The sequence below is a fragment of the Parus major genome, chromosome 4 (genome assembly GCF_001522545.3).
Source record: "Parus major isolate Abel chromosome 4, Parus_major1.1, whole genome shotgun sequence".
Lineage (NCBI taxonomy): Eukaryota > Metazoa > Chordata > Aves > Passeriformes > Paridae > Parus > Parus major.
In genome coordinates, this window is record NC_031771.1 from 46,930,049 (window position 1) to 46,956,994 (window position 26,946).

At 40.6% G+C, this 26,946-nt stretch overlaps 1 protein-coding gene across 11 annotated transcripts in view; it reads right to left on the reverse strand.

Annotated features, from left to right (window-relative positions):
• The window catches only part of TBC1D1 (TBC1 domain family member 1), a 99,159-nt gene that overhangs the window by 51,721 nt on the left and 20,492 nt on the right, over positions 1 to 26,946 (reverse strand). For 10 of the 11 annotated variants that reach the window (XM_015624245.3, XM_015624246.2, XM_015624243.2 and 7 more), the window contains exon 3: positions 326 to 859. In XM_015624245.3, the coding sequence (XP_015479731.1) occupies positions 326 to 859 (534 nt within the window). Of the gene's footprint in view, positions 1 to 325; positions 860 to 18,719; positions 18,826 to 26,946 lie in introns of those variants that run through there. The other variant, XM_015624250.3, reaches the window with a different exon arrangement.

The following is a 26,946-nucleotide window of genomic DNA, read 5'->3' on the forward strand; positions in this document are numbered from 1 at the left end:
GCTAGTGTAAATGTACATACCATTCTGCAATTGCACAATTACCTACTGACTTGCAGTAACTTTCTAAACGCTTTCTTTAGAAGCCCAAGGTTTCAGGCAGTACTGTTTTAAACTATTTAATATAAACTTATTTAGAATATATAAACCAATTTGCACTAACAAGTACTGCTCTCCAGAGAAATAGGCACGTTTAAGTTAGGCTTTGGTAATTGCAATTAAGTTATCAAAGAAGTAACTGCCATCTGTCAGAACATCTGCTTTGGTGTCTGCCACTCCAAACTCCAAGATGTGAAAATGCCACCAGATGCCACAAATCTTGCTTTACCGTAAACAACATAGTCCGGTTTTCTGCAATGTCAGTTGGCTGCACAACACTGTGTCCATAGACGAGTTGACTTTTTAGGTTCAGTGAAATTGCATCTTCTTCAAAAGACCTGACAAAGCTGTTACTCCTAAGGCTTCCCTCTTGGAAATCCTTCTTAAAAGCAAAGGAACGAAGTCCAGGTTGAGAAAAAGATTTCCGAATTGGCCTTTTTTCCTCCTCTTCATTGACCAAGGGCTGGAATACAGACCGCAATTTGCTGCTGAAAGAGAAGCCTCCAAAGTTACTGGAAGTTTCATGTTGTTGGGGGGATGAGTTGAAATCTGAATTATTTGTACAACTTGCACGATTAAATTTCTCAATGCATTCATCTATGAGTGCTGGAGGTGCATTTTTATGTGCTACTGTTACCCGTCCACAGAACAGCACCTCAAACTTTTTGGCAAAAGGGTCTTCAACATCTGAGAGATTATTCTGAAACTCTTCTTGACGGGCAATTTTTCCAGCTTGTCGAATAGAGCTTATAATCTCAGGCACCTACAGGAGGGGGAAAAGAATGGACATTAGCATCCAGTGGTTTATGACAAACAAACTGCAAAATTAAGAGACTCACTGTAGTGATTTTCCTGGAATGATACTTTGATTTAGTTTCAAAAATAAAAAACCAGTTGAAGTGATCTTGTATTTATTCAAGAGATACATTATAGCGGTAGAACACTAAGAACAGGAATTTCTCATTTGTCTCCTTGCCAGGAGTTCACCATCATCAACACTTTGTCAAAAGAGCTTTGTTCCTTGAAATGCTCTTCATCCTCAGTAAAACTTTTGGTGTTGAAGCAACCAGTGTAACATGACAAATTCCAACTCAAAATGAAAGACAAAAGTACTTCAGATAGTGTACAAGAAGCCATGGACTAATTAATTGGTAAAGTTATTTAATCTCTGGTATTTTTCACCCCCTTCTTTTACTCAAACACTCATGTCATGTAGGTTAATGAATCTCTTGCAAATTTACTTTCCCCTTCATAATAGCATATTACATTGTTACTGCAATTTGGTGTTTTCTTTAAAAAAATGTAAATAGCTGTACTTTTTAGCAACTATATTCATTATTTTAGATGTTAATTTTTATTCTACTATCCTAGATGACACTCTTTAAATAGTATTACCTCTTATACAGTATGATTTGCAGGGCATCAGTATGAGACAGCAGTCAGCTACAGATCACAGATGCTGTAATTAGAACCCAAACAGCCATGTTTTGAGTGACAGTAAACTGTCTCAGTTGCTGATATGGTTGAACAGTACTGATATGCCTACGCTCTCTGCTAAGCTGCTGCGAGGCCAACGCCTGGTTACATCACTCTGCTTTGAATGACCTAGGAGATTAAGGTTCTTCTGCAGCCTGTGCTGCTCCTGCTGTAATGAAAAATGTGAGGCCAGCATCTATGATTACAACTGTTAATTCTGCCAGCTTCTTTATTTACCAAAGCTACTTTGAGAAAAATCCATGCAAAGTGTGCTAATTTCCTTACAAAACAAATTTCCCCTGTCATGCATCAACTGGAACTTGCTTTACTTACAAGTATTGGGTTGCAGATAGTACAGAAAGAAGTCTGGGAGCAGCAGACTAAAATTGCAGCCCAGAAGAACCACCTCTCCTATGAGAAAAGGCATCCCTAAACCTAGAGAATATTTTGGAGACCTGGCGCCTGGTGTTTTTTCAGGCATTTTTACGGTTATGTATTGCTTAATCATAATGCAGTAATATGCATAAACCAACTGAGGAAACAGCAAAGGACTCTGAAGGAAAAAAAATTTGAACAGTGAAAATCAAATTAATATTTTGGGTGCTCATAAAGACCTTAATAGGATTCCTTTTATAGAAAAGGAAACAAAGATAAAGATATGGATAGATAGATAGATAGGTAGATAGGGTAGGTAGATAGATAGGCGGACAGAGACAGATATTCACACACATATAGCTAGCAGATTTAAAACAGTAAGTAACACATTACAAAATAGGAACTCAGGAAGCATTACTTCACCCTTCAGTGTAAGGCATGAGTCATCAGCTAATCATTCAACAAAGATAACAGGAAAGAATGGACAAGAAAAGCAGGGTCAAGAATTCATAAGTCCATTCTCTGATATGTCACAAACCAGTCAGAAAGCCTTGGGATCATGCCTTTGTGGCTAACTTCTTAATCATACACAAGAAGAACATTAAGGGTATAACAAATCTTTAGTACCTGAAAATATGCATTTGCTCTACAGTGAGCTTAAGGTCTACCTCAGTTTCATTTACTCAACACTTCTCGAAAGAAAAAAATTTTGAGTGGCACAACATATCAGAATTACAGTAAAACATAAAATTTCACTCTGCCCACATTTGAAGCTGCAACTGCTTTAGCAGTTTTTATAAGCATGTTTTACTCTTGTGGGAGTGAGTGTCTGGACTCACCAGCCAAAGGCAGTTTGACCATTTAGCTGTCCAGGATACACACAGAGACCAGCAATCCCACCTCCACTTTTGCTGAGGCTGCAGAGGCAGCAGCAAAGGACTGAAGCATTTTCTGAACTCTGCTTACTTTGGTAAAGCCAGGAACATCAGCTCTCACAAAGAGGGACACTATCTCAACCACAGTTAAGCTCCCCTAGCAACACACACATCAAAGACTATAAGGACTGTTTCCAGCAGTGCAGGTGCTGCAAGGGTTACAGCTGAGCTAAAGCCCTGACAAGGTATTATGGAACCAGAACATATATGCAATTACTGAATTTAACTTCTTCAATGTTTTTTGTTATAAAACACCTTAGATATTGACAAAATAGCTATTCAAGAGCGCCTATACTTCATATACAGACAGTGTGTAGGGAAAGACACTACATCACACAGAAGGACTTTGAGGTAATTAATAAACTTTGTGTCTGAGGAGACCCAGCAGGCCTGTTGATGGAAAATCAAGGGGAGTATTTATTTATTTATTTTCACACATGCTAGGGCTTGAATCATGTCATTGATAAGTAACAGCTGGCTTCCGTGCTACACTTACTAAAAAACACAGACTCTTCTGTTCTCACTTACAGACCTAAAAAAAATTTCAGCCTGCTAATAAAATTTTATTACTGATGATTAGGCAACTGATGCAGCAGCAGCAGAAGCAGCATATCACCACTTCACTTTCTTGTGATGTTTATGTATGTTAAACATTTATCTGTTTTCATTAGTAAAGACATGATCCATGATGAATGAAAAAAAAACATCCAAAATACTCATTTCCCTGGAACTGCTATTTGACTGATCAAGACTAGTGCTCTTTTTATCTACCTGTACCACTCCAGACTTTTTATGCAAGTATGGAAAATGAACAATCCATTTGCCCTTTGTATCCTCTGACATTGGCTCTCTGAGTAAAAAGACCTGGATGCTGATTAAACAAACATGAAGTAAACAGTAGTTAAAAATAAATATATTATAATTTTTTCAGGTTACCATTAGAATAAAGATGTAGGCTAAATCTTGGCAAATGTTTATTAACCACAGCTGGAACTTTTCCAGATTAAGTAGCATGACAGTAACCACATCTCTTGCAAACCTCCAAAAATTAATTAGGATGTAAACAGAATCAGGTTTTATGGCTCTTCAATCAAAAAGCAGCAAGGATGAAGTTGCTCCTGAATTAAGTTAAAGCTGCTTGGAGTCTTTTAAAGGTTGTGGGCTCTTTCTGAATGTACAAAAAAAATGGTTTTTTTAAAAATTATTTTATTTATTTATTTAAATTGCAAAGGTAGCCACAAGCTGGCATAGGTTGCCCAGAGAGATTGCAGGGTCTCCATCCTTGTAGATATGCAAACTCTGACTGGACATTGGCTGAGCAGCCTGCTCTAGGCAACCCTGCTTTGAGCAGGGGGCTGAACTAGGTGATCTCCTGAGGGGCCACCCCATGTTACCTTGGTGATATAGGTACCAACTGCTTTCATACATATTGGTAATCATGCCTACTAATCTGAACTTGCTGAGACAGTGAGGGAAGACTGTTGCACATAGGTAGGATTTCTTCATGCCATGCAAATCCTCTTTTCTAGCATGCTTCTACTTTTAAGTGTTTTCTGACTTGTTTCTTAATATAAATATATAATTAGTGGATTAAGATTATTTTTGTAATCTGAAAAAACAGTGCTCCTGACCTAAAATTATTTCCCTAAACCCACAAAACTATGTACAGAACACCAGTGTAAGCAATAATAAACCTTTACCAAACACAAAGCATTACCTTCTTATCACCTCAGGCCAAACAAGGCTACTGAACACAAGACACAACTGAAATGTACTAGGGAAAAGGTTTTGTGTTTAGAGTGTCTGAATTAGATACAGAAAAAGATCACGTATCTATAACCATTAAAAATAACACTGGAATTGTGGGTTTTTTTAAAGCGTACCACATTATTTCTGCTATAATGAGAATGTTTACTTTGCAGAGACAAAGCAGGGAACTGAAATGCTGAGTATTCTTGTGGCTTGGCTTCAAGTATTCAAGTATTCAAACAAAATAAAACCAACACCTGGGACTTCCTTGTACACGTTACTCAGTTACAAGACAAATAGCTACAGCTTTTATGCACCAAATCATGACAAAAGGCAGTAATTTTTGAGCATGCGTGGGTTTGCTGCATCTGAAGAACAAACAGCTCTTCTCCCTCACATAAATTGCAGCTGCTTTTTTACCCCCTGAAACTAGCAGTCACACTGTAAGTTTACATACAAGTGTGTAAGAGGTCAAGGTCTTTATCCTTCAGAGATGTAAGAAAGAGCTAGAAACTATTTTAATGAAAAGAACTCAGTAACAGCTGAATGCAACAGCTGACTTTTGGTAAGACCAGACTAAAAAAAAAGATTATTCCTCATTTCTTTTATACATAGTATAGCTACGAAAGCAAAATGTGCCACAGAAAAAGAACTGCTAACACATCACCTGGAAGGACTAGGTGAAAAAAAGGATAAAGTGGGATAATTTATTATTCTAGATGTTATGCAATGTTTATGCCTGTAGTACAAATCTACCTGTTTATACGTACCAGTCTCTGCATAAGGCTTCAGGTGAGTCAAGGGCTCAAGCACTAGCTTAACGATTTCAAGGACAAAATGGGTTTTGTTTAACCTAAGACAGACCTGTGCTGATGGGAACTGGTCTTATGCAACAGACTCCAGAAACTACTGAAGACTGAAAAACACCAGGGTCAGATTCTTAGGCTGAACCTCAGATATCACACCACCCTAGCCAGAACAAAGCCTTGAAAATCTTTCACAAAACCCTTGAAACAAGTAGATGTTTTGATTGAATTTTGCTAGCTTACTCAAGCAAGAGAGGACATCTGAATTATTTTAAAGTGCTTTTATGTGCTTTTTTCCTCCTGATCAATAGAGCAGGCTCAATAAAATATGTCAAGAAATCTAATACTTTGCTGTTAGTATCTTTCCTTCTTTATTTTAGTAGACAGTACTGCTACAGAAAAGATAAGGTACACAGCTACTTAACCACAGGAGAAGTTCTCTAGTTGTATCAGAACAGACAGCAGTACTTATGTCACCAATAAGTTATTTACAAACATGGAATATTTTGTAAAAGTAGTAGAATGAAGAAATTAAAATAATTTTTTTAACATATACAATGCATATAAAAGGTAATACAGCACAGTATTTACTTGCATTTTTAAAAAGACAGCATAAAAGTTTTTATTTCAGTAGTTTGATATGTAATAAAGATCAGCTGGTCTGTTTACCGCACACTGGTAGCAAAATAGCTTTCCAGAAATCAACACAGATCAGCATTTCCTGTCCTTACTACTCCTTAACCCACAGCAATGTTCAACTGACTTCTTGAACACTTTTCTCCACTCATAGGATTAAAAGTTTGGCATTTTTAAATCAAAAACATTTTAATTAACATATATTACTCTTCTTTTTAAATTGAGATGCTGCACAATTTCTTCTTCCAAAATCACAGAAGAGTTTAATTTTGAAGTGATCTGTGGTGGTGCAGTCTCCCACATAAAGCAAGGCAAATTTCCAAGTTAGATAAAACTTCAAACTTTGATGAGATGCTGGGGGTCACATCCAGCTAAGTTCCAAGTTGGAATACCAAGACAGAATTTCCTTACTCTGTGGCATTAGCAGAAATTCAAGGTAGAAAAGTTATGAACTTTTACGGTTAATTTCTATTTCAGAAAAAGGCCTTTTATAGTCACGTCTTATCTCAAGTGTCTTCACAGGGCTTTTCTGGCTTCTGTTATCTTGCTTAGAGACTGGCCCACTACAGTCTCCTACACCTCCCTGACTTTTTCCAGTCATTAACTTAAATTCTTGTTTTAAAACCTTTTGCCTATTGACCCTTAATAAACAGATTTGACTTCACTTTTATTCCTCCCACAAAGCCACTTTCAAACCCAGATTTAATTCAGGGAACAACAAAGTTTACAGCTCTTCCAGTCCCTGGCCAATGACTGCCCTTGCAAGCTCCTTTCAGTTTTTCTGTGCATAGCAAATGCACCAGGGGTAGAACTAAAGTGACATTCTTACCAACAGCTCCCTAAGTACTTCAGATTGGCAGGTGCACAGCAAGACAAGTCACCTTTACTCCATGACTTCACTTCTCAACATATGTGATCCAAAATTTTGCTGCTGTATCCTCACTGCTCATAAAACAGCTATAAACAGTGCCACTCTTAGCAGCTTCACCAGCCACACACGTTGGTCTAGCACATTTCTCACTATTGTACATAAGATGCACTGTGTGTCTCAACCAGGGAACACATGAATGTCTTTTGAAAAGGAGAACAAGTTGGAGCACAACCAGAGGGCTGGGGGTGCGTAGCCAGGGTAGCAGCCAGCAGGACTAACCACAGCGCAGGTGTGCTGCTTAGGGAGGGCTGTGAAACCTACAAAAGCAAGACAGAGGTGTTGTTTCAGCCTTAATAAGGGAGAGTTCAACAGCTGAATATCACCATGGGGATATTTCTTCCATGAAAGGAAGAACAGTCATACACATACTTACTTTTGGGCATGGTTTCCTTAGTAAGGTTTGAATGGGCATTATACAAAGAAAAGGATAAGTGAGGGTGATAAGTCTGAGACTCAAACTTTGCAGGGATGCTTGTAAGAAGCTGATGAATCTGTACTAAAATTCAAAGGGTATTCTGTGTGGGGCAGAAGAGTTATCTGTTTAAATCTAGTTCTTTTTGACCTGGATGAATGCCAGTAGCATCATCTGTGATAGGACTGACACAGTAAGCACCAAGGGTAGAGCTCCATGTAGCCAATACATACTCTTAACAGCATACACATTATCATAAAAAGCTGTAAAGGGGACTCGACTTCCCATACACATCAAGTGTTACCTCCAGAAGATTGCTAAAGTGCTGCAGACTGAGGTCATGAGTACTGTATGCCACTTTCACAGTACTACATTCCTTTTAATATTACAGACAAATCTCAAGAACATTCCTCATGATTCCTCAGCCAGACAGAAAAGAGAACACTTCTTTTTGAAAAATCATGTGAGTTTGAGAGCACTACATGTAATTTAAAGGGGCACAAAAAGGTTTTCTTTCCTTTTGAGAAAAAAAAACTCAAACCAGTATTTGCAGAATCTGTTCACAGAGTATTGTAAACAAGCTGAGAAATAGATCTTAAGTGTACTAAATATTCTAACCAAGTTGGACTCTTCTGTTTTGTGATGGTGCTTTCTCCCCAAGAGAGATGCACCATGTTGCCGATACACTTAAAGGGTTTCATACACATGCTTTTAAGACACACCTTATTTGAAGCCTGAAATACAACAAAAGCTCTCCATAAATAAACTGCCATGTCCTAGACTGCTTCTTACTTTTGGATCCTTCCTCATGGAAATGCATAACCCAAAAGCAAACTGCAGTTGACAAAGTCTCCATGTGAGACTAGAATACCTCCAAATACAACACCACCTGACAGGTTCTGAAGGGGGTATTCCTACAAATTGTGCTTTTGGAAAGAACAGAGATATACTCTGCCATAGACCTGGTGGACTTATGACATGGTGTTCTCTAATTCATATTTGCCCAGTCCTTTCAGTCCTTACAATAAAAACCATTTATTTTCATCTTGTACCGCTTTATCAGCTCCTCTATTCAATACCATAAACTTATACAGAACAACTGTGGAGTAAGTCAAAACATATTTCAAATAAGGCATTAACAGCTTCAGATGTACTTTCTCTGTATTTTGTTTCAAAGGTTTATTTTCACACAATTTCACAGATGAAAACAGCATTCAAGACATAGAAGTAGTTGCTGGTCATACCTACAGGGTTCCTGGCTCACATTTTACAAGGTGAGCACTGAACTAAGTGGCAATATTGCTGTAAAGCAATAACTAGAAATATGTGTGCTCATTCATTATCAACAGAGATTAAATCCTTTTTTTTGGGAGAGGGGCAAAATGGAACTGCAAGCAGCTCCCTTCACAGGGTTGGGACAGGCTTGCTGGAGGCTATGGGGTGGGAAACAGAAGGAAGTATATTCTTAAATAGCTATAAATGGAAAAAGACAGCAATGGCATTTTAAAGCTTTCAGGACAAGAGTTTTTTTATGTTTTGATTTTTTTTTTTTGAGGTGGAGCGGAAATTTGTCTTTTACAAGTGAAAGGCAATAACAAGGACTTAAAACAGGAAATTTGGTAGTAACTTTTTCTGTTTTTAAAAATTATTAATCAGATTAAATTTCACTTGTACAACAGGAGACAGGCTCTCTCCTGATCTCCTTTTCTCTTGGGCTTCTGGCAGTTATCAAAATTGGTACAACTGGCAAAATAGGGATTAGCAAAACAGACAGAAGTGAATATAATTTCTTTACAAATTTAAAAAAAAAGCCTGAAATTCTTCTGTCCTTTTTATCAATATTCAACTCCAAATAAGAAGAAAACTCCATGCATATCCTCACTAGAACTAAGGTTATTTCTGACATAACCTTCATGACAGCTGACCCAAACGTGTGTCAAAATCTCCCTCCCCTCAACATTTATTTTGACAAAAGAAAATAGTGGGGGGAAGTCAACCTATGAATGCTTTTGATTGACATGATGTGTAAGTTTTATCTGCAGCAGAGTAAAACACCATCTCTTACTCTGACAACAGAGTTGACAGATTTCCAAAGGAAACAGACAGCCACACAGCCCTTCTTTCTAGGGCTGCTGGTGGGAGGCACAGGGACAGATGATGTTTTTAATTGGCAGAATCTTACTTGAACATTAAACTTATAAAGGTCTCAGGGGAACTGGAGTGAAGAAGCTGATCAGCTTTTTCCAGCATTCTGCCTGACTGGTACAAAATCCTGGTGAACTAATTTGCTTGTGGATGAGCACATTTGCTGCTTTGTCATATAGTAACAGATTTCAGCTGCCTCAGGTCAACTCACAGGAGAACAGGAGGGGAAAGCAACGACTGAACTTCCCATGAAGAGTACTCTTTCAGTTAAAAGAGCAGTTAGTTCACCATTTTTTACCCTTCTCTGCTGTAAAACAGAACAAAAAAAAATGCTGATGGAATTATAAGAAGCTACATAATTTTTGTACGATTCCACATTTCATAAACAAAACCACATCAGCTGCACAACCTGTGTTTGCATATAAAAATACGCTTTCATCTAAAAAGGTCAGCCTTCAATGACTGATGTCAAGCAGAAATGTTGCTTTCACAGAACGATAAACTGTAGATTATATTCCAATGGGACATAGCCAAATCTGAAATTCTAAAACATATTATTGGTTCAGGTTCTGAATCATATTTAAAGACAGGCCGGGTAACACCAGTTTTGAAGACAGGCCCCTTGTACATAATTGTCTAGAACTCTAAAGCACTTCTACAAATTTCCTTCTTTATGCCTTGCATTTGAGGAGATTAGAAGCTATAAAAAGCTCCACAGAAACAAAACCAGCATGAAACATTTAGTGCCAACCATCCAAATTTCCATGACAACGGCTTCAGTGAGCTCACCTCATTGGTACTACAGCAGCAGACCAATAGTTTGGTAAATATAGAGAGGCAACTGTTAAGATCTGGTAAAAGTAAGATATTTAGCTATATAACTCCTTGAAATGAGCACATAAATCACCCAAAATGGTTAACTGAAAAAGAAAGCTGTTTAGTTTAGTTCAGCTTTCCCATTTTCAGTAGCAAGGAGTATGCCTGTGCAACTATGCCTAAGCAGCCTCTTTTCCCCAAACCTGCAATTGCACAGAATATCTCTACCTGAAAATCCTGTTCAGCAGCTGCATATCAAAGGTTTCCCCTGGGAAAAAAACATGCTTTTGATTATAGTGACGGTGCTACAAAGGTATAAAGAAAAACATTCACATGTCCAAAGCTAGCAACTTTTGAGTTGTAAAGAAGCTTCTAGATACTCCAGAATAATGTTTGGTTTTAAAATGTGACCATCAACATGTGTGCTTACATACACAGTGCCCTGAGAATGGAAGACAACAAACATTTTTACGTTCTCTTCACAGTTCTTCAACTAGTAACAGACAGAAGTCTAGGGCACAGAAATTCCAGATAACCTCTTCAGGCCTAATATTTTCACTAAGCACTAGCCAAAAGGTCAACATCCAAATAAAACAAAAACTCCCTGATGGGAACCTACTCCCTCCATCAGGGCCATCCATTGTGCCACAGTGTGCCCACACAGCCAAAGCCATGTGTATGCTGTTTGTCCAGCTTCTCTAACTGGACTCTTAAGTATAAGCTTAAGTATAAGCTGGTGTGACTACTTCACTACTTTATTTTGAACCAGGAATGTGCTTGAGAGTGGATTCTCCCATTCCACTTGTGTGACAGACTACATTACAGGGGTGTCTCAAAACACCAGGGCTGGCACCGATTTAAACAGAACTAAACCTTCATTTTGTGATACATTTCACTGCAAACAGGCATTTGGTTCACAGCATGAAATCAGGGCCAATTCAAAGTAAAAGTCACTTCCCAGAGTGAGGTATAGAACCTATCCTCAGCACCAGAGGTGTCCCTTGAACAACACGTTGCTATATGGCACTTACTAACATAGATGCAACCTACAGGGGATTTCATCCAGGCCAAGAACTGCAGCTTTCGTGTACCTGATCCAGGGATACTGGCCTGGCCTTTTGGGAACTTGAAAGTACAAGGGAAAAGAAGCAGTAGAAACCCTGTCATAATGCTCTAGTCCACTGAAACAGAGTAAAGGTGCCTGAACCTCCCTCTTGCTTCTCAGTAAGAAAGCCATGATTTTCAGAAAGATTTTACTTTTAAAGAGGGATACTAAGCAGGTTTGCAGGTGATAGAAAACTGAGGGGAGCTGTGACTCTCTCAAAGGCAGGGAAGCCCTGCAGAATGACCTTGATAAACTAGCAGACTGGGCAATCACCAGACACATAAGTTCAAAAAGGGCAAGTGCCAGATTCTGCACCTGGCATGGGGCAATCCTGGATGTACAGACAGCCTGGGGAATGAAATGCTGGAAAGCAGTGCCACAGTAAGGGACCTGGGGTTCTGGTCCATGACAAGCTGAACAGGAGTCAGCAGTGCCCTGGCAGCCAGGAGGGCCAAGCGTGTCCTGGGGGGCACCAGGCCCAGCATGGCCAGCCAGGCAAGGGAGGGGATTATCCTGCTCTGCCCTGAGCTGGGGCAGCCTCATCTTGAATATTGTGTGCAGCTTTGGGTGCCACAGTATAAGAAGGATCTAAAGCTGTTAGACAGTGTCCTAAGGAGAGCAACAAAGATGGTGAAGGGCCTTGAGGGGAAGCCAGGAGGAGTGGCTGAGGTCACTTGGCCTCTTCAGGCTGAAGGAGACTGAGGGGAGACCTCATTGCAGTCTGCAGCTTCCTCATGAGGGGAAGAGGAGGGGCAAATAATACTGATTTCCTCTCTGTGGTGACCAGTGACAGGACATGAAGGAATGGCCTGAAGTTGTGTCAGAGAGGTTTAGGTTGGATATTAAAAAAAGGTGCTTCACCCAGAGAGTGGTTGGGCACTGGAACAGGCTCCACAGGGCAGTGGTCATAGCACCAAGAAGTGCTTGGATGATGCATGTGCTGTGACTCTTGGGGCTGTCTTGTGCAGGGCCATGAAGCTGGGCTTCATCCTAGTGGGTCCCTGCCAACTCAGCTTGTTCTGTGATTCTGTGAAAACACTCCTATTAAAATTCTATATCTATGCATCAATGCATCTCATGATTTGTTACTGTAACTTGGTTAAAAAGCAAGAATAACTGAAAACAACTCAAATACAATTCAGTAGAGTTAACTCAGTGATAAAACCAATACATAGTAGCTGAAGTAATTCCCTTGCTTCAGCTCCTGCTCTTTGAATTCTGTCTGCCTTTCTCAGCTCTGCTGCCTCACCTCCCCATACAAATTAGTAAGCACCTCTTGACATATTTTGTGTATCATAACTGATACATAAAATACTACCAAAACAGAGGTTGAGAATGTTTTTCCTCTGAGTCATTGCCATCCATAAATATTTCAGATTGAACAGTTGGCGTGTAAAGGCTTCTAATTTAAAAAAAAAAAAAAAAAAAAAAAAAAAAGCCAAGCTGTAATTCTATTAATTGAATAATAACTGAATAATTCCATTGAGGATTTACTTGTTGTTAGTCAACCTCTGTAGACCATACACCACAACCTCAGCTCCTTCAAATTTAGAATAAAAATGTTCAGAAGACTTCTTAAAGTATTTAAAGCTTTTATTAGATGGCACAATAAAAAAGTTCCAACAATCCCTTAAAGCAGAGGTTTCTCAGAAATGCTGGAGTTTCTACATCAGGATGATGGGAAGTTACAAACTGCAAAGGGGTTCTTTACCTGATTTTTCCCTAAGGATATTTCCATTTATGGCACCCAGAGTGGAACTGCTGCTTTGGTGTTCTCATGTACACCTCTAGTACACATAAAATACTGCTCCATTAAGGTAGCCTTTTGAAAAAAGGCTATGATGTGAAATGGTATTTTAAATCATCAAACATAAAGCAAATAAAGTTAAAATACAGTGCTGCAGACATATGTATATATGGCAAAAAATCTAAGCAAATCCTCAGTTGTATTATCCATCTTTGATACGACCTGGGGTTTTCCCTGATCCTGCAGGATTTACTAGTAGTTTTGTTACTGGTTGGCTCAGAACATGTTAACCACATGAAGACAGCTACAACCAACTTCCAGAGTGCCCTTCAGCAAAGAAAAGCAAACAGTGCTTGACTGGAGGCTAAAAGTTCTGTTTTGAATTGCAGAGGACAGAACCTGTACAAAAGAGCAAGCTCAGCTACCTTGTCAGGCTTGGCTTGTTAAATCTGAAGGTCAACATGAACCTGAAAGAAGATACTCATGAGAAATTAATTCAGAAAGGCATAAATGATTCAAGAGAAAAACCCTGCTAAACTGCAATCTCTATGGCCAAGAATTTCTCTGTGGAAAGCTCTACTCCTTACTAAGCATCCCTAATGTACCTGACAGATGCAGAAGACACTGCTCTACTACACCTGAGTAGCCACACAAATGCCATGTAAACGACTATACTCCAGCCCTCTCCCATGAAATGGGGAACATCTAAACAGAGCAGGTGCAATTAGAGCCTGGCATGCAGAATAAAAGCAAATAGTTCCAAAGGAAACTTAACTGCTGAGTAACTGAGGGGTTTCACCACAGGACTGACTTCATTTCAAATGCTGAGCGCATATTCCTCAGTCATCACCCAGGCCCCCGCAGGGAAAGGCGGGGAGTGACTGGCATACAGAAAACACTGCATTTGAACTGCCTGGTATTTTGTGATAATCTGCATTTATCTGAAAGCTGTCAATTGCCAACAGCATTTTACATCAACATAAACTGACCTGGAGAATCACACTGAGCAGAAACGTAGTGTTCTCTGACAAGGGCATTGTGCAAGCTTGGGCACCAAAACACAGCTCTGGCAGAAATCTGCACTTTCTCTTTGCTACATTGCTGGCACCCAGCCTGGGAGACAAGCGAGGGTCTGTCCTTTCGGCCCTACTCACAGCGTCAATGGCTTCAAGGAGATTCTTCCACAAGCAAAACTATGGCTTTTGAGCCTTCCCTCCTCAGTGATTCCCAATTCTTCCCTGGCACTAGTTCTCTGTTAAGTACTTGATTCTTGATACAGTACGCAAGTATTCAAATTCCTTTACAATAAGGGTTATCAGAGATGAATGCATTAGCACAAACAAGTGTTTCACCCTGTAGAATACCATCACCACTTACCTACCCAAAAATTGATCATAAGAAAGATGGGCTTAAAAGTAAGACAGGTTTAACAAACATGTAAGTTTTTTTACTTTAGATGGTTTTAAAATGCCTCATTATGAGGGCTCCTGAAGAGACCAAAACTTGATTTGTTTGGCTAAAATGTAAGTCATTCACTGAGGAATTAAAGATGTCCAAAGCTGCTCGCTCTACTTTGCTGGAAGCTGTGAGGAATAAAAGAAAGAGGCATCCAGTTAAACTGGAGCAAAACATCCTCGTAAATGAGTGTGATATACCCTAGAACAGACCAGCAAAAAAGCTAAAATCATCCTTTCAGAACACTTAAAAAGAAAAGGAGAAAAAAAAAAAAAAAAAAAAAAGCAAGAGGGGATTTCTTGGCCATCCTGATTTTCAGTCTCTCATTCCTCTTCATTCCTTTGCAGAAGGCAAAATAATTTCATTTGTAGCTCCTGATCTGAACTAAGATCATACTGTTATGTATATTGTTACTACCATCCATGCTCCTTCAGAGGTCTACTAGGCACTCTGTTATATAAAAATAGTAGGAATGATGGCAAAACAGCAGCAAGATCAATTCTAACAGAGCATATAAAGCTATATAAGGATTACAGGAAATGTAAGTGGCACTTCCAACATTATTATGATTACTTCTTCAGTAATATTTCATGGCACAAGCCAAGTGTTGCACCTTGCTGCACTGAATAGGAAAGAAACTTTGATGATGGCTTGAGAGGTTCCAAAACTGAGGAAAGCTCATAGGCCCTTCCAACTCAGAAATCCTTGAAAGAAACCAAAACCAAACTAAAACTTACTTCTTGTTTTGCTGTTGGGAACTTCAGAGCATCTATTGTGAATACACCCTAAAATCTGATTTTCATAGGAGAAGGAATCCAAACAATCAGCTTTCTCAGCTCAAGGTCCAAGATTAGTCAACCCAGCTGGGGACAGCTACACTGTAAACCCACGCTTTTCTTCCAGTGCTGGTGGCACATAAGTGGAGGTTCCTCAGGCATCAGCAACACACTGTCACTCTCAGCCCCCCTCAGGAGGGAACATCTCTTTCCTACCTGCTGTCCTGCAGGCTGGAGGCAGCTGCTCAAGGTGGACTGATCCCTACCAGCAAAATCATTACAGAAGAAACCTTAAATTAAATTATGTAACTATGCTTTGCGTTTTATCTTAGTTATTTTCTTTACTGGTTCCTTGTTGGTTTATAATCCTTCAGACAAAATAAACCAAAGTTACCACAGCTATTAAATTATATACAGCAACTTTTTTTATAGCTAGAAAGACAAACTATAAATTTCATAGCTAGCTGAGACTGTGAGGACACATTTACTCAAAATTCTCTATTTATACAATTTCTTGAACTGTTCCTATTTCTTCAGCAATCACTTCTCTAATTCTGGTTTCTGTAAAGCTGCTTTGGAATAGAAACTTTCATTATAAAATTAAGCAATTTGTAAAGAACTAAGACAAATCTCTTTTTTTAACTACAGCTATATTAAATATTATAGGAACAGAAGTAAAATTACTTTTAACACTTGTCACTGTATTATTATCACCTACTAATCCATTAATAATGTGCCAGTTTAGCACTACAACTCTGTATGTCTTTTTTCTTAGTCTGAAAGCTTTGACATTTTTCAACCCCACAATGATTACTTTTAATAACAGTTATTTCAGTGCTCTAAACTGAATTGAACAGTCTTTATGTATCCACAAAAGCAACTGTATTTTCTACTCAGAATAGTGCAAACATGGTTTACACTTTGAAGAGACTGAGCTTTTAGGTGCTTAGTCAAAGGTTTCCCTTAAGTCAGTTGTCTAACTTTGTATCAAACCATGCAGGAAAAACAGGTATAACTGTTCTTTTTTATTTAAACAGTTTTAGGAGGCTAAAACAAGTCAGTACTTTCGAATTCATTATCTACAGAGCCATCATTCAGGGGTTTAGCCAGCATCCATATGGCCAGTGGGGCAGCATCAATCTACATACAACTCAAGTAGGGCTTTATCCTCCAGCTCAGAATGGGCCCCATGGCTGAGCCTGGCAGCACTGCAAAACTCAGCCCTGAGGAGCCTGTGTGCAGGTAAGAGACAAGCTGGGTAAAACTGCATGTAAATATGTGTAGACAAGATATATTAAAAGGTTATGTTTATACAAACACTAGGGAAATCAGTTTTATACACATGAGAGTAAATTGCTTCACATGTAGCTCTCTGTAGGCCTGGTGACCTGCTTGGTGAGAATAAACACCTCCATTACTTAAGTGGGGGGAGGTCACTAATTTTTAAGTAATAGATGCAAGGGGACAACTTTCCTTCGAGGGGGGTAGTTTCCTCCTCCCCCCATCCCACAGTCCTTCCTTTTTCTGGAATGGGCCACCATCTTATCAAAACTGGAAAGGCTTGCATTTGTGCTGAAAGCCCACAGCAATAGCTCCTACATTTTTACTGAGTAGATTTTGGCAGGCAAGAAAGCTTTCTCTACTAACAAGGCTCACTTTATATTTCTAAGTACGCTGCCTTGCTTTCCCTCCCAAATTAGAGCTGACAATTAATGGCCATCAAAAGAATAAAACTAAGTAGTTGTGAGGAACCAGCATTGAAATAATTAGTTTTGAAAGCCCAGAAAGCACTCCTAAAAGCAGTTATAAGTGTGTTTGTGCAAGAGCTTGCTTCTCTAAAAACACAGGGAACTTCGTGTGCTGCAAGTTCTGACCTCCTCCAACACCAACTCCCCTCAGACCAGCTGCGTTTCCCAGCTGACAAGTGAACAATGAGGGAGGGAAATCAGCCATCCCTTGGGGGCATCCTTGAAGTACGTACTCAATGGCATCACTCGTATTTGACAGCAGCCACTCGTATAGGAGACCGACATAAAAGTCGGGACGAGCATCAGCCGGTGTCCCTCCTTCAGGTAACACGGCAAACCCGGTCTGAGGCTATGCACAAGACAGAGCCTGAGGAGTGACAGGAGAGGTAAGTAACTACACCTGCTCCACCCAACAGGTCATCACCCAGAGAAAAAAAGACAAGTGGAAAGAGAGAAGGATACATTTCGATTTTGCAGGGTGTGTCTAAAAGTCAGCAGTCTCCTTTCAAAACAGAAGAGAGCAAACCCTTCTATCTGAGAATCTGAACAAAGGCAAAGCCACCTATCAAGCACTTCCCGTTAAGTATCTCCCGAGGGTAGGTATTTCACCTGTTAAATATTCAGGAACAGGGATGCAGAAGTAATTAAGCAACTTGACCATTTATACCTGACAACAGAGAAAGGCGAATCAGGTTTTATGTGGTCTGCTTAGCAGCTTACGCTATCGGCTAAATTTCAAGATATAGGTGGGTTTTTTTTCCCAGCTAATTTATTCAAGGAACCTTCAATTCTTGACCGCCATACAGCTGTTTCACACACTTGTGCTCTTCCACATGTGCCTTGACAAAGAGTATCATTTGCAGCTCCTTGTAAATTCAGAATGACTGATACTTTAGAATTATTTTTTTAAACAGCAGCCCAAAACTATATTCTAGAGATCCTTAACCAGCTTTACTGCTTTGCATCCATATGCAACTTCAGCTACAGTGGAAAATCCTACTGAAGCCCTAGGCACATAGATGAAGATGCCAGCACGACACATGCGTTGTCATAGTTAAACATATAAGTGTCCCACTAAAATCCAACTTACTGTTCTTAATAATTTCAGAGCATGACAAAAACCATGGAAAAAAAAAGACTCCAAAACAAACAGTGGGAGCGCTGTTACACATTCCCCAGAGTGCAAAAGTAGCGTTAGACTTCAACAGGCACTAAGATCAGGCCTTCTGAGCAGTTTTAATTACAGTTCTCCCCCTTTGCAGATCCGCAGCAAAGGCGAACAAGTCGGCCAGACCTGCAGCTTCGCTTTCAGCCCCTAAACCCAAGCCACGTCTGACAGCAGGTTGACTTTACTGGTCACTTTGAGTGCTCCTGCTTTTCCCTGGCTGAACAATACAGCACAGCTCTGCTCCCTTCCCAAAGACGACTGACTTGCCTTGAAATTACACGCGAACATCTGCAAGCCCTAAGGCTGGACTTTACTTCCCGAGCGCGGGCGCCGCGCCGCCTACCTTGGCCACCCAGCTGAACAATGGTGACATCCTAGGGGCTCCGGCGCGGCGATCCCCGGCTCCGGCCGCTCCTCTCCGCCTCTCCCGCCCGCCGCTCCCACCGCCTCATGCGCCGGGAGGGGCCGGGCCCGCGCCGACTCCCGACGTGTCCCCGCCGCCGAGCGCCGGCCGGCGGCACCGCGAGCTCTCCGCGCCGGGGACCCTGCCCGTGGCGGCGCCGGCTACAGCCGCGGGGCTGCGGGGCGGGAAGGGAAGGGAAAGGAAGGGCCGCGGCCGCGTCCCGCCCCCGCCGCGCTCCGCCTCCGGCGGGGCTCCCCGCGCCCGGGCTGCGGCCGCCCGATCCCGGCGGGCGGGAAGGGAGCGGGCTCGGGAAGGGAGCGGGCTCGCCCTCCGGCAGCGCGCCCGGCAACGCAGACAACCGCCGGCCGCCGCCTCGCGCTGCCCGGCCGCGTAGGTCAGCGCCCACGATGGGACTCGTAACTAAAACTTTCTGGGAACATCCTGGCATCGAAGCCATTGCTAACATTAAAGGATCGAGCGAAAAATCATCTGTTTGAAACCACTGTGAAATGTTACACTTCCAGTCCGTCTTGCCATTCGTGTTAACTAATGGCATTTGACATCACACGCTAGCAGCTCAACTTCCAGAAATCAGACTATCGTGGAAGGGTAGACAGCAGCGTACATGTTTCCGGCAGGTCCAGGGATGTTACTTGCCACTCAGTCAGGAATGCTGATTCCTGTCGTTGCTCCGGCTGAGCTGGCTGTGAACACCCTCCTCCTCTACTCAGTGGCCGCAGGGCTGCCTGAAACAACTAATTTTCCTGAGTTTGGAGGAAGGGCATAGAACCAGGAAAGGAAAAAAGGCTTGGTGTTCACAGGAGATAATCCACTGGGCTCAAAACAAAAAGCCCTTTATTTTCCACCACCTCAGAGAAACAACATGAAGAACTACATTTGCACAATTGTAACAGGAAAGCACAGGCGTCTGCTGAGCACTTCTCAATAAAATTCAACTGGTCAAAGTTAGATGATGGAAGTGCCAAATTCAGCTCTTCGTTTTGCCCAAAGACACTCTCACTAAGACAGCTATTCCACTGCGAGAGTGCCCTGCATGTGCTCGCACTTGCACACTTATGGCTAATGGAATGATCTCCAGGTTAGAGCCGACACTGCTCCACTTGTTTGTGTTATTAAATGAAAACAGAAGGGAAAGAGTGACATCCACGCACATGGGCCAGAGAGAAGCAGAGCCAATCTCACAGCTCACTGAGACAGAAAAGGGGTAGTTTTGGCACTTGCCCCAGACTGCATGACCCTGCAGCCCTGGGTTTGGTTCATGCAAAGCAAACACGGCAGCGAGCTGCCAGAGAGCTCTATCACCTCCTAATGTGGTGCTGCTGAGTGTCCTAGCACTGCTGTATGTCTGTCATGGGCCGAAGAGGGATCAGGGGGCAACACAAAAGCAGTTCTTCTCAGGCTGTACCTAAGCTCCAGTTTCTGAAATGAAAACCTCAACAAGTACATTTCAGATCTTCATAAAAAGAGAACAGAGTTCCATTTTCTAATAGTTCTACAGATTAGAGATGATTTACAAGGATGGCCAATGGCTCTGTCACTATGATAGTGGCCATGGACATTTTGATTGTACAGATGTTCTTAGCCATAAGCCAAGTAAGTGACTAAATATGACTTACACTCATTCTGGTAGCAGTCTCTAAAGCCTTACTGGCATGATAGAGGCAGAAATTTTCACTGCTGCTACTGTTCATGATGTACAGAACACATACATGAAAAAGTAACATCTGTTCTCTGGGCCTTAAACTCAGAACCTGACAAGAACTCTTACCACCTGAAATACATAACCAAGTCTGCTTTTATTTCATAAAGTAACTGGAGGGCATGAGCAAGGCAGAATGCTCATCATTATGTGCTGCTCATGGCTGTACAGTATAACCACTATATTTGATGGCAGCATGAAAGTCTCAAGAGTCACATTTTTCTAATGCTGAGTGTGAACAATATTACTTCTAAATAATTATTTCTTCCCCTTTCTCTGAGGAGATCCTGCCAGCTTGGGAGTTTTTCTGGCTCCCCCTTCCTGACTGACATCTTTACACAATTTTAAACTAACAATACACACATCTGCCCCTGAGTCCACATTAACCACTGATGTCAGTCAGGATATCTGGCTTCTCCCCGTTTGCAACTGGCTCAAACAGGCATCTCCAGTGTGTCACTTCATACTACTTAACTTTGAAACCTGTTGCATGTAGTTGCTATAGTGACATTTGTATGATTTAAAATGCACTCTGAAAACTTCTAGATGGTTCTACAGGATTGGGAAGAAGGGTGGTATTGTGGTGAAGATACTGAATTAGGAGATAGTATGATCATTCACTGAATTCCAGCTTCTCCTATTAACATGACTTTCAGGCACGCTACATAACTGCTCTCTCTGCATTAGTTCATCTACTAAACAAAGATGATAGATGCTGGCCTTGAAGGAAGAAGTGGGAACACTTTGGCTTTTGGGAAACAGCTGGAAGCGATGCTTAAATGTTCGGCTATAAAAACATGTAGTAATGCATTAAATTCTTCAGTATAAATGAAAAGGTCAGTGTGTTGCTCACCTTCCAAAAAAGATGCATTTAGTAATGCAATGGGAACAATAACTGCATTCATTTTTCATGATTAAATTTCTAAAAGGAGAACCTCTGTTTCTTAGTATTTTCAGTTTGAATTGTGTAGATAACTGTCTCTCCAAAAATACTACATACCCATTTTGGGGAAATGGAAAAATTCAGGGTCAAGGAATAACATCTGTACTGCATAAATAGTAAGTAGCACTTGACACCACCTTATCCAAGTGTATGATCTCCTAAAAATCAAAACAAACCCCTCAGTCCTATAAGCTGTTCCATGTTATCATGGAAAGTATTAGCAAGATATTTGCAGCTATTTTTAAAATAGCAACAATTTAAATTCTTCAAAGCCACAACTTAAAGCTCACATTGTCAGAAAGGTGATCTTTCTGTTTTACAGATGTCCTACATAAATTTACACATACACAAATACCCCCATTATTTTTTCTCCAACGACGTTTTCTCCATTAAAAGAAGCCATTTGGAGAATGATATAAAAAGAGAAGGGACACATAAGGAAATAGTAAGAAAAAAGGAGAGTGCAGTTGACCTTTCAACTCATAAGACAAGTGTTTCTGATCCATTCTCCTCTGATTTCAGTTTCTCTAGTTTTAATGGCCATAAATATTTTTGTGAGTCTTCACAGTGTGTCATCACTGAATGATGTCTCACAAGAACTTGCATTAAGGGTACAGCCACAACTGTGGTACTTGAGAACTGGCCTCTCATGTTGCTCTTGTGTTATCACTAGTGGTGATTTTAAAGCAGATCCAATTCACATTTTAAGTTTTTTTTCTTCTGAATTGTACTTGAATATATTTTAGTAGTTATTCTTCTTATGAATTATCCCCTCTGTCCATATTCACCTGCAACTTTCACTTATGTTCTTCCTCCCTGTACACAGGAAGGTCTTGATAAATTCAGGTGAAAAAAATACAAGAAAAAAGCATGCCTGCCTTTAATTATCACTTTCCAATATTTGGCCTTTGTTTAAAAACACCCACAATTTTTATCCTTTATCACTTATTTCTCACTGTTCTTTAGGATTTCCCCAAGTATTGTCTCATCCTTTCCCCTTCCAGATGTGATGGTTTCTACTTCATCAGATTAAAAAGAAAGAAAGTAACTACTGTGAGAGTACTGTTTGGGATGTGAATTCAAAATGTAATAATGTTTTGGTTCATAGATGCAGCTGTAATAAATCATACCAAAACAAAGGCATCTAAGGAAACACCAGACTTTTATGGCACCTTCAGACAATGCAAGATGCAAAAAATAATTTATCTGAAGCCATCAAGGAAAAAGAGTAATGAATCCTCTAGATTTCATCCTATCCAAAGACTCAGTCAAGCCTAACTCAGTGGCTTCTGAATAGATACTGTGGTGAAGAAAATAGTAAGCTTTGTTACTTCTTTGGCTAAATTATAAGCAAATGTTTTTTCTCAATACAAAATAAAATATTAACCATAAAACCAAATTACTTCACCAAACCAGATCTGCACCAGACCCCAGATGAAAGACAACAGCAGGACCCAACACCTAACCACAATCTGGTAGTGGTTGTCCCTTTGAATTAAAGTGCATAGGAGCCCACTGCCCACGCTAAAGATGAAATCCAGCTTTCACCAAAGCACCTGGGATGACTTCCTTGATGGTTTCTAGACACTCAGTGGAAACAGAAATTACTTAGATTTGGATAATCTTCTTAGTACTGTGAGTGAATTTTTTTTGGATATTTGCTAACCAGTAGCAAATATGAAAAATGCTGACATTGGGCCAGTGCCCAGAGATAACTTGCAATTTGCTCCCTGTGTGGCAGACAGAAGAGAACAGTTCCTCACCAGGCTACTGGGCACTGATTCAGCAGCAGATTCCTTTCCAACCTCCCCTGTAGTTTTAGCTTACATATAATTGTCTTTTCCACCACATAATTTGTAATTGCTAAAATGCTTTAATTCAAGTGATATTAAGATTTCTCCCTCAGGAATGAAAAGTCATGTTGGGGATGGGCTATCTGTCCTCTTCCCTTCTCTCTCCAACAGTGTCAGAGCATAAGAGGGTTACCATGTGCTGAGGCTCAATTGCACCTCAGCAAGAGGTATTTTTTCTGGGTATTCTTAAGTGTTAACTGTTCTACCCCCAAACCAAAATATTCTTAGTTTTCCTGGGAATTGCTTAACAATAAGAACTATCAGTTCAGGTTTGTCTCTCAGTAGGTGTAGGGTCCAGAACTTACCTACAGTCAATGGAGCTATATTGCCGTTCATATACAATGAGCAGCTGAGTGTAAAAGCTATTTATTTGAGAATTGCCCCTACTAAAATCACAGATCAAGTTGTTACTATAACCTTATGCATCTTAAGCATAGATAACCAAAAGAGGAAAGAATTACCATATTGTCCTGTTGTTTTCCAGAATAAAGCTGAAGAAATTTTAATGGCTGTAAGGTTGCCCTCATATCATAAGCCTCCCTGTTTGGGCGCTCTTGGACAAAACCCTGGTGGGAGAACTGAAGCAGCCAGCTGAGAACTACTGCAGCCCTTTGAAACTAATTAAGAAGTGCACTCAGCTGCCTGCCCAACCCTTGCTCTACATTGCTTCTCAGCACAAGCCTTCCATTTGATTCCAGGCTGCAGCACACTCCTTCCCTAGGTATTTCCAGTGTAATATAAAATTGAGAATACCACTGGAACCTAACAACATAATTATCTGCATGTGCAGTAATTTTGTATGGAGCATATAAATCTGCCTTTTTATTAAATTATCTGTGATTTTTATGTTGTTACGTTGTGCTGTTGCTGATATTCATTCTCAGCTGTCTTGAAAGCAGAAAACCTTATCAGCTATGTTCCCTTGCACACATTTTTAACTTGCTGTTTCTAATCTCTCTCCTTCCTACCCTCTTCTGCAGGCTTATTAACCCATTGAGTGTATGTTTGCCTGTGATGTGGACTCTTTTGCTTTTGTATTTTTGGCTAAGTCATTCAAGTCATAGCTGTGTCTTTCAAGTACAGTGAAAGCCACAAAATGGCAATAAACTATCTTTCAAACCAAAACTGAATCTGAAAAAGCTTTCCCCATGATTCAGTTGGCTTTCCATTCAGAAATTTACAGTTCCAGGTTTCACTACAAACAACATTCACTATAAACACATTTAGTTACTTTAAGACAATTCTGTTTTAACTCCTAAAACACACACTGGAAAACATTTGTGAAATATAACACACAATAGAGAGGCTTTTAAAATACAGCAGCAGGATTTGTCCTTATGGCTCTTTTGTGGTTTTGATAAAGCTGCATCGCTTCAAAGGGCTCAGGATACACTACTGTAAGTCACCGCTGCACATTTCACCCACATGTGCTGACTGCACTTCCGCTCCTCTGCCACAACAATGGAAGCCTGTGCGTGCTGAGTCAGCCATCCAAAAAAACATGGATCCACACAACCCAAATGCAGCCCCTCACCACAGGTTCTGTTAACCATCTTATCACCAAGAAGGGGAGATGGCTGCATCATTTCATGTAAGACTCATGGAGTTGGTAATATTTGGAAAAGTGTACATATTTTCAGGAATAAAGTCTAAAATATTAGTTGACATGCAGTACACTACTGAAATACATAAATAAATACATAACTAATCATAGGTCAGTTCTGGCATTTCCTCCTTTCTGGGTATTCTTAGTACCAATAGGGAACTCTGGCATTGCAGGAGAACCCTGCTCAAAGCTGTATGGATGGGCTAGACAGCTGACTTCTTCACTGAAGTGATCTGCTAAGTTCAGATAACACTGCGACTTGCAAGTCTGAGCTCATGTATTTGAATAATTTGCAAGTCTTAATTCACATATTTGAATTTGTTCACAGGTGTAAAGACTCAAATGGATAAGTGAACCTCAGAAGTCATCTAAGCAGGTCTTTTAGAATCATAGAATCAATTTAGGTTGGAAAAGACCTATAAGATTATCAAGTCCAACCACTAACCCAGTAGTGCCAAATTCACCACTAAAGCATGTCCTAAAGTGTCACATGCACACATTTTTTGAATGCTTCCAGGGATGGCGATTTTATCACTTCCCTGAGCAGCCTGTTCCAATGCCTGGGAACCCTATTACTGAGGAATTTTTTCCTAATATCCAATTTAAACCTTCCCTCGTGCAACTGAAGCTATTTCCTTTTATCATAGAACTTTTTACATGGGAAAAGTGGCCAACCCCCACCTCACAACAACCTTTCAGATCATTGCAAAGAGTGATCTGGGGTCTCCCCTGAGCCTTCTCCAGACAAAACAATCCCAGCTCCTTCAGCTGCTCTTCATAAGCCTTGTGCTCCAGACCTTTCACCAGCTCTGTTACCTTTCTCTGGCCCAGCCCCTCAATGTCTTTCCTGCTGTGAGGTGCCCAGAACTGGAGACAGGACTCAAGGTGTGGCCACACCAGTGCCGAGCCCTGCTCCTGCTGGCCACACTATTGCTTACACAGGCCAGGATGCCATTGACCTTCTTGGCCACCTGGGCACAGCTGGCTCATGTTCAGCCAGCTGTGGCCACATTCCAGCCACTCTGTCCCCAGTCCACAGCACTGCCTGGGGCTGTTGTGACTCAAGTGTAGGATCCAGCACTTCACCATGGTGAACCTCTTTCTTGCAACTGGCCTTGGCCTAATTATCCAGCCTGTCCAGATCCCTCTGCAGAGCCTTTGTGTCCTCCAGGAGATCAACATTCCCACTCAATTTGGTGTCACCTATGAATTTACTGAGGGTGCCCTTGATCTCCTTGTCCAGATCACAAATAAAGATATTAAACAGACATAGACATTTCATGACATTTCATCCACAGTATATTAAATTTTCAAGTGTCCCATTGCTTTCAATTATAATTTATGAGTAGAATGGCCAGTTTTAATCAACATTCCCAGCTTTTTCTCTTAGCATGCAAAAAGCTGTAACATACAGTCAAACAACAAGAAATTAATAAGAATCAAGTATTACTTTCTGTCATTGTAGATCCACAATGCCATTCCCATACAAGTACTTTGATTTTACTCACAACTCCAATTAAGACAAAAACCTGGAAGTCTAATTCAGCTGATGTTTCAAGCCAGCATCAAGACTTCCAGAGCTGGCTGACATGCCTGTGCAAACATGTGTACTTGAAGTCAGGTCGCTGAGGGTTATCCGGCTAAGGAAGATTTGTCATGTATCTACATTTTATATGGCTTGTTGGAAGTACATTGTCTCAACATGTGCAAAGGGGTTTATGCTGAGACCTTGACAGTTTCTGTTCTGTAACTTTAGCAAGAAACATAATCAGAAATCTGTGTTCTGTTTGCTTGAGGTTCCTGGGAACTTTTCTGACTCTTCCAAATCTAGCATGCATATGGGTAGTCTATTAAACACAAAATCTGAAAGAGAAGGAAAAAAAGGACAACTCCATTCTAAAGAAAAACTTGAAGCATGTCTTCTGCAGTACACAAACTCCCTGCAGAAAGCCCACTGAAAACCTCCTCCCAGTGAAGAGGAAGCCTGCATACAGGCAATGCATGCACTCTGAGATGCATTGAGATGCATCTGAGATGTAAAAGCT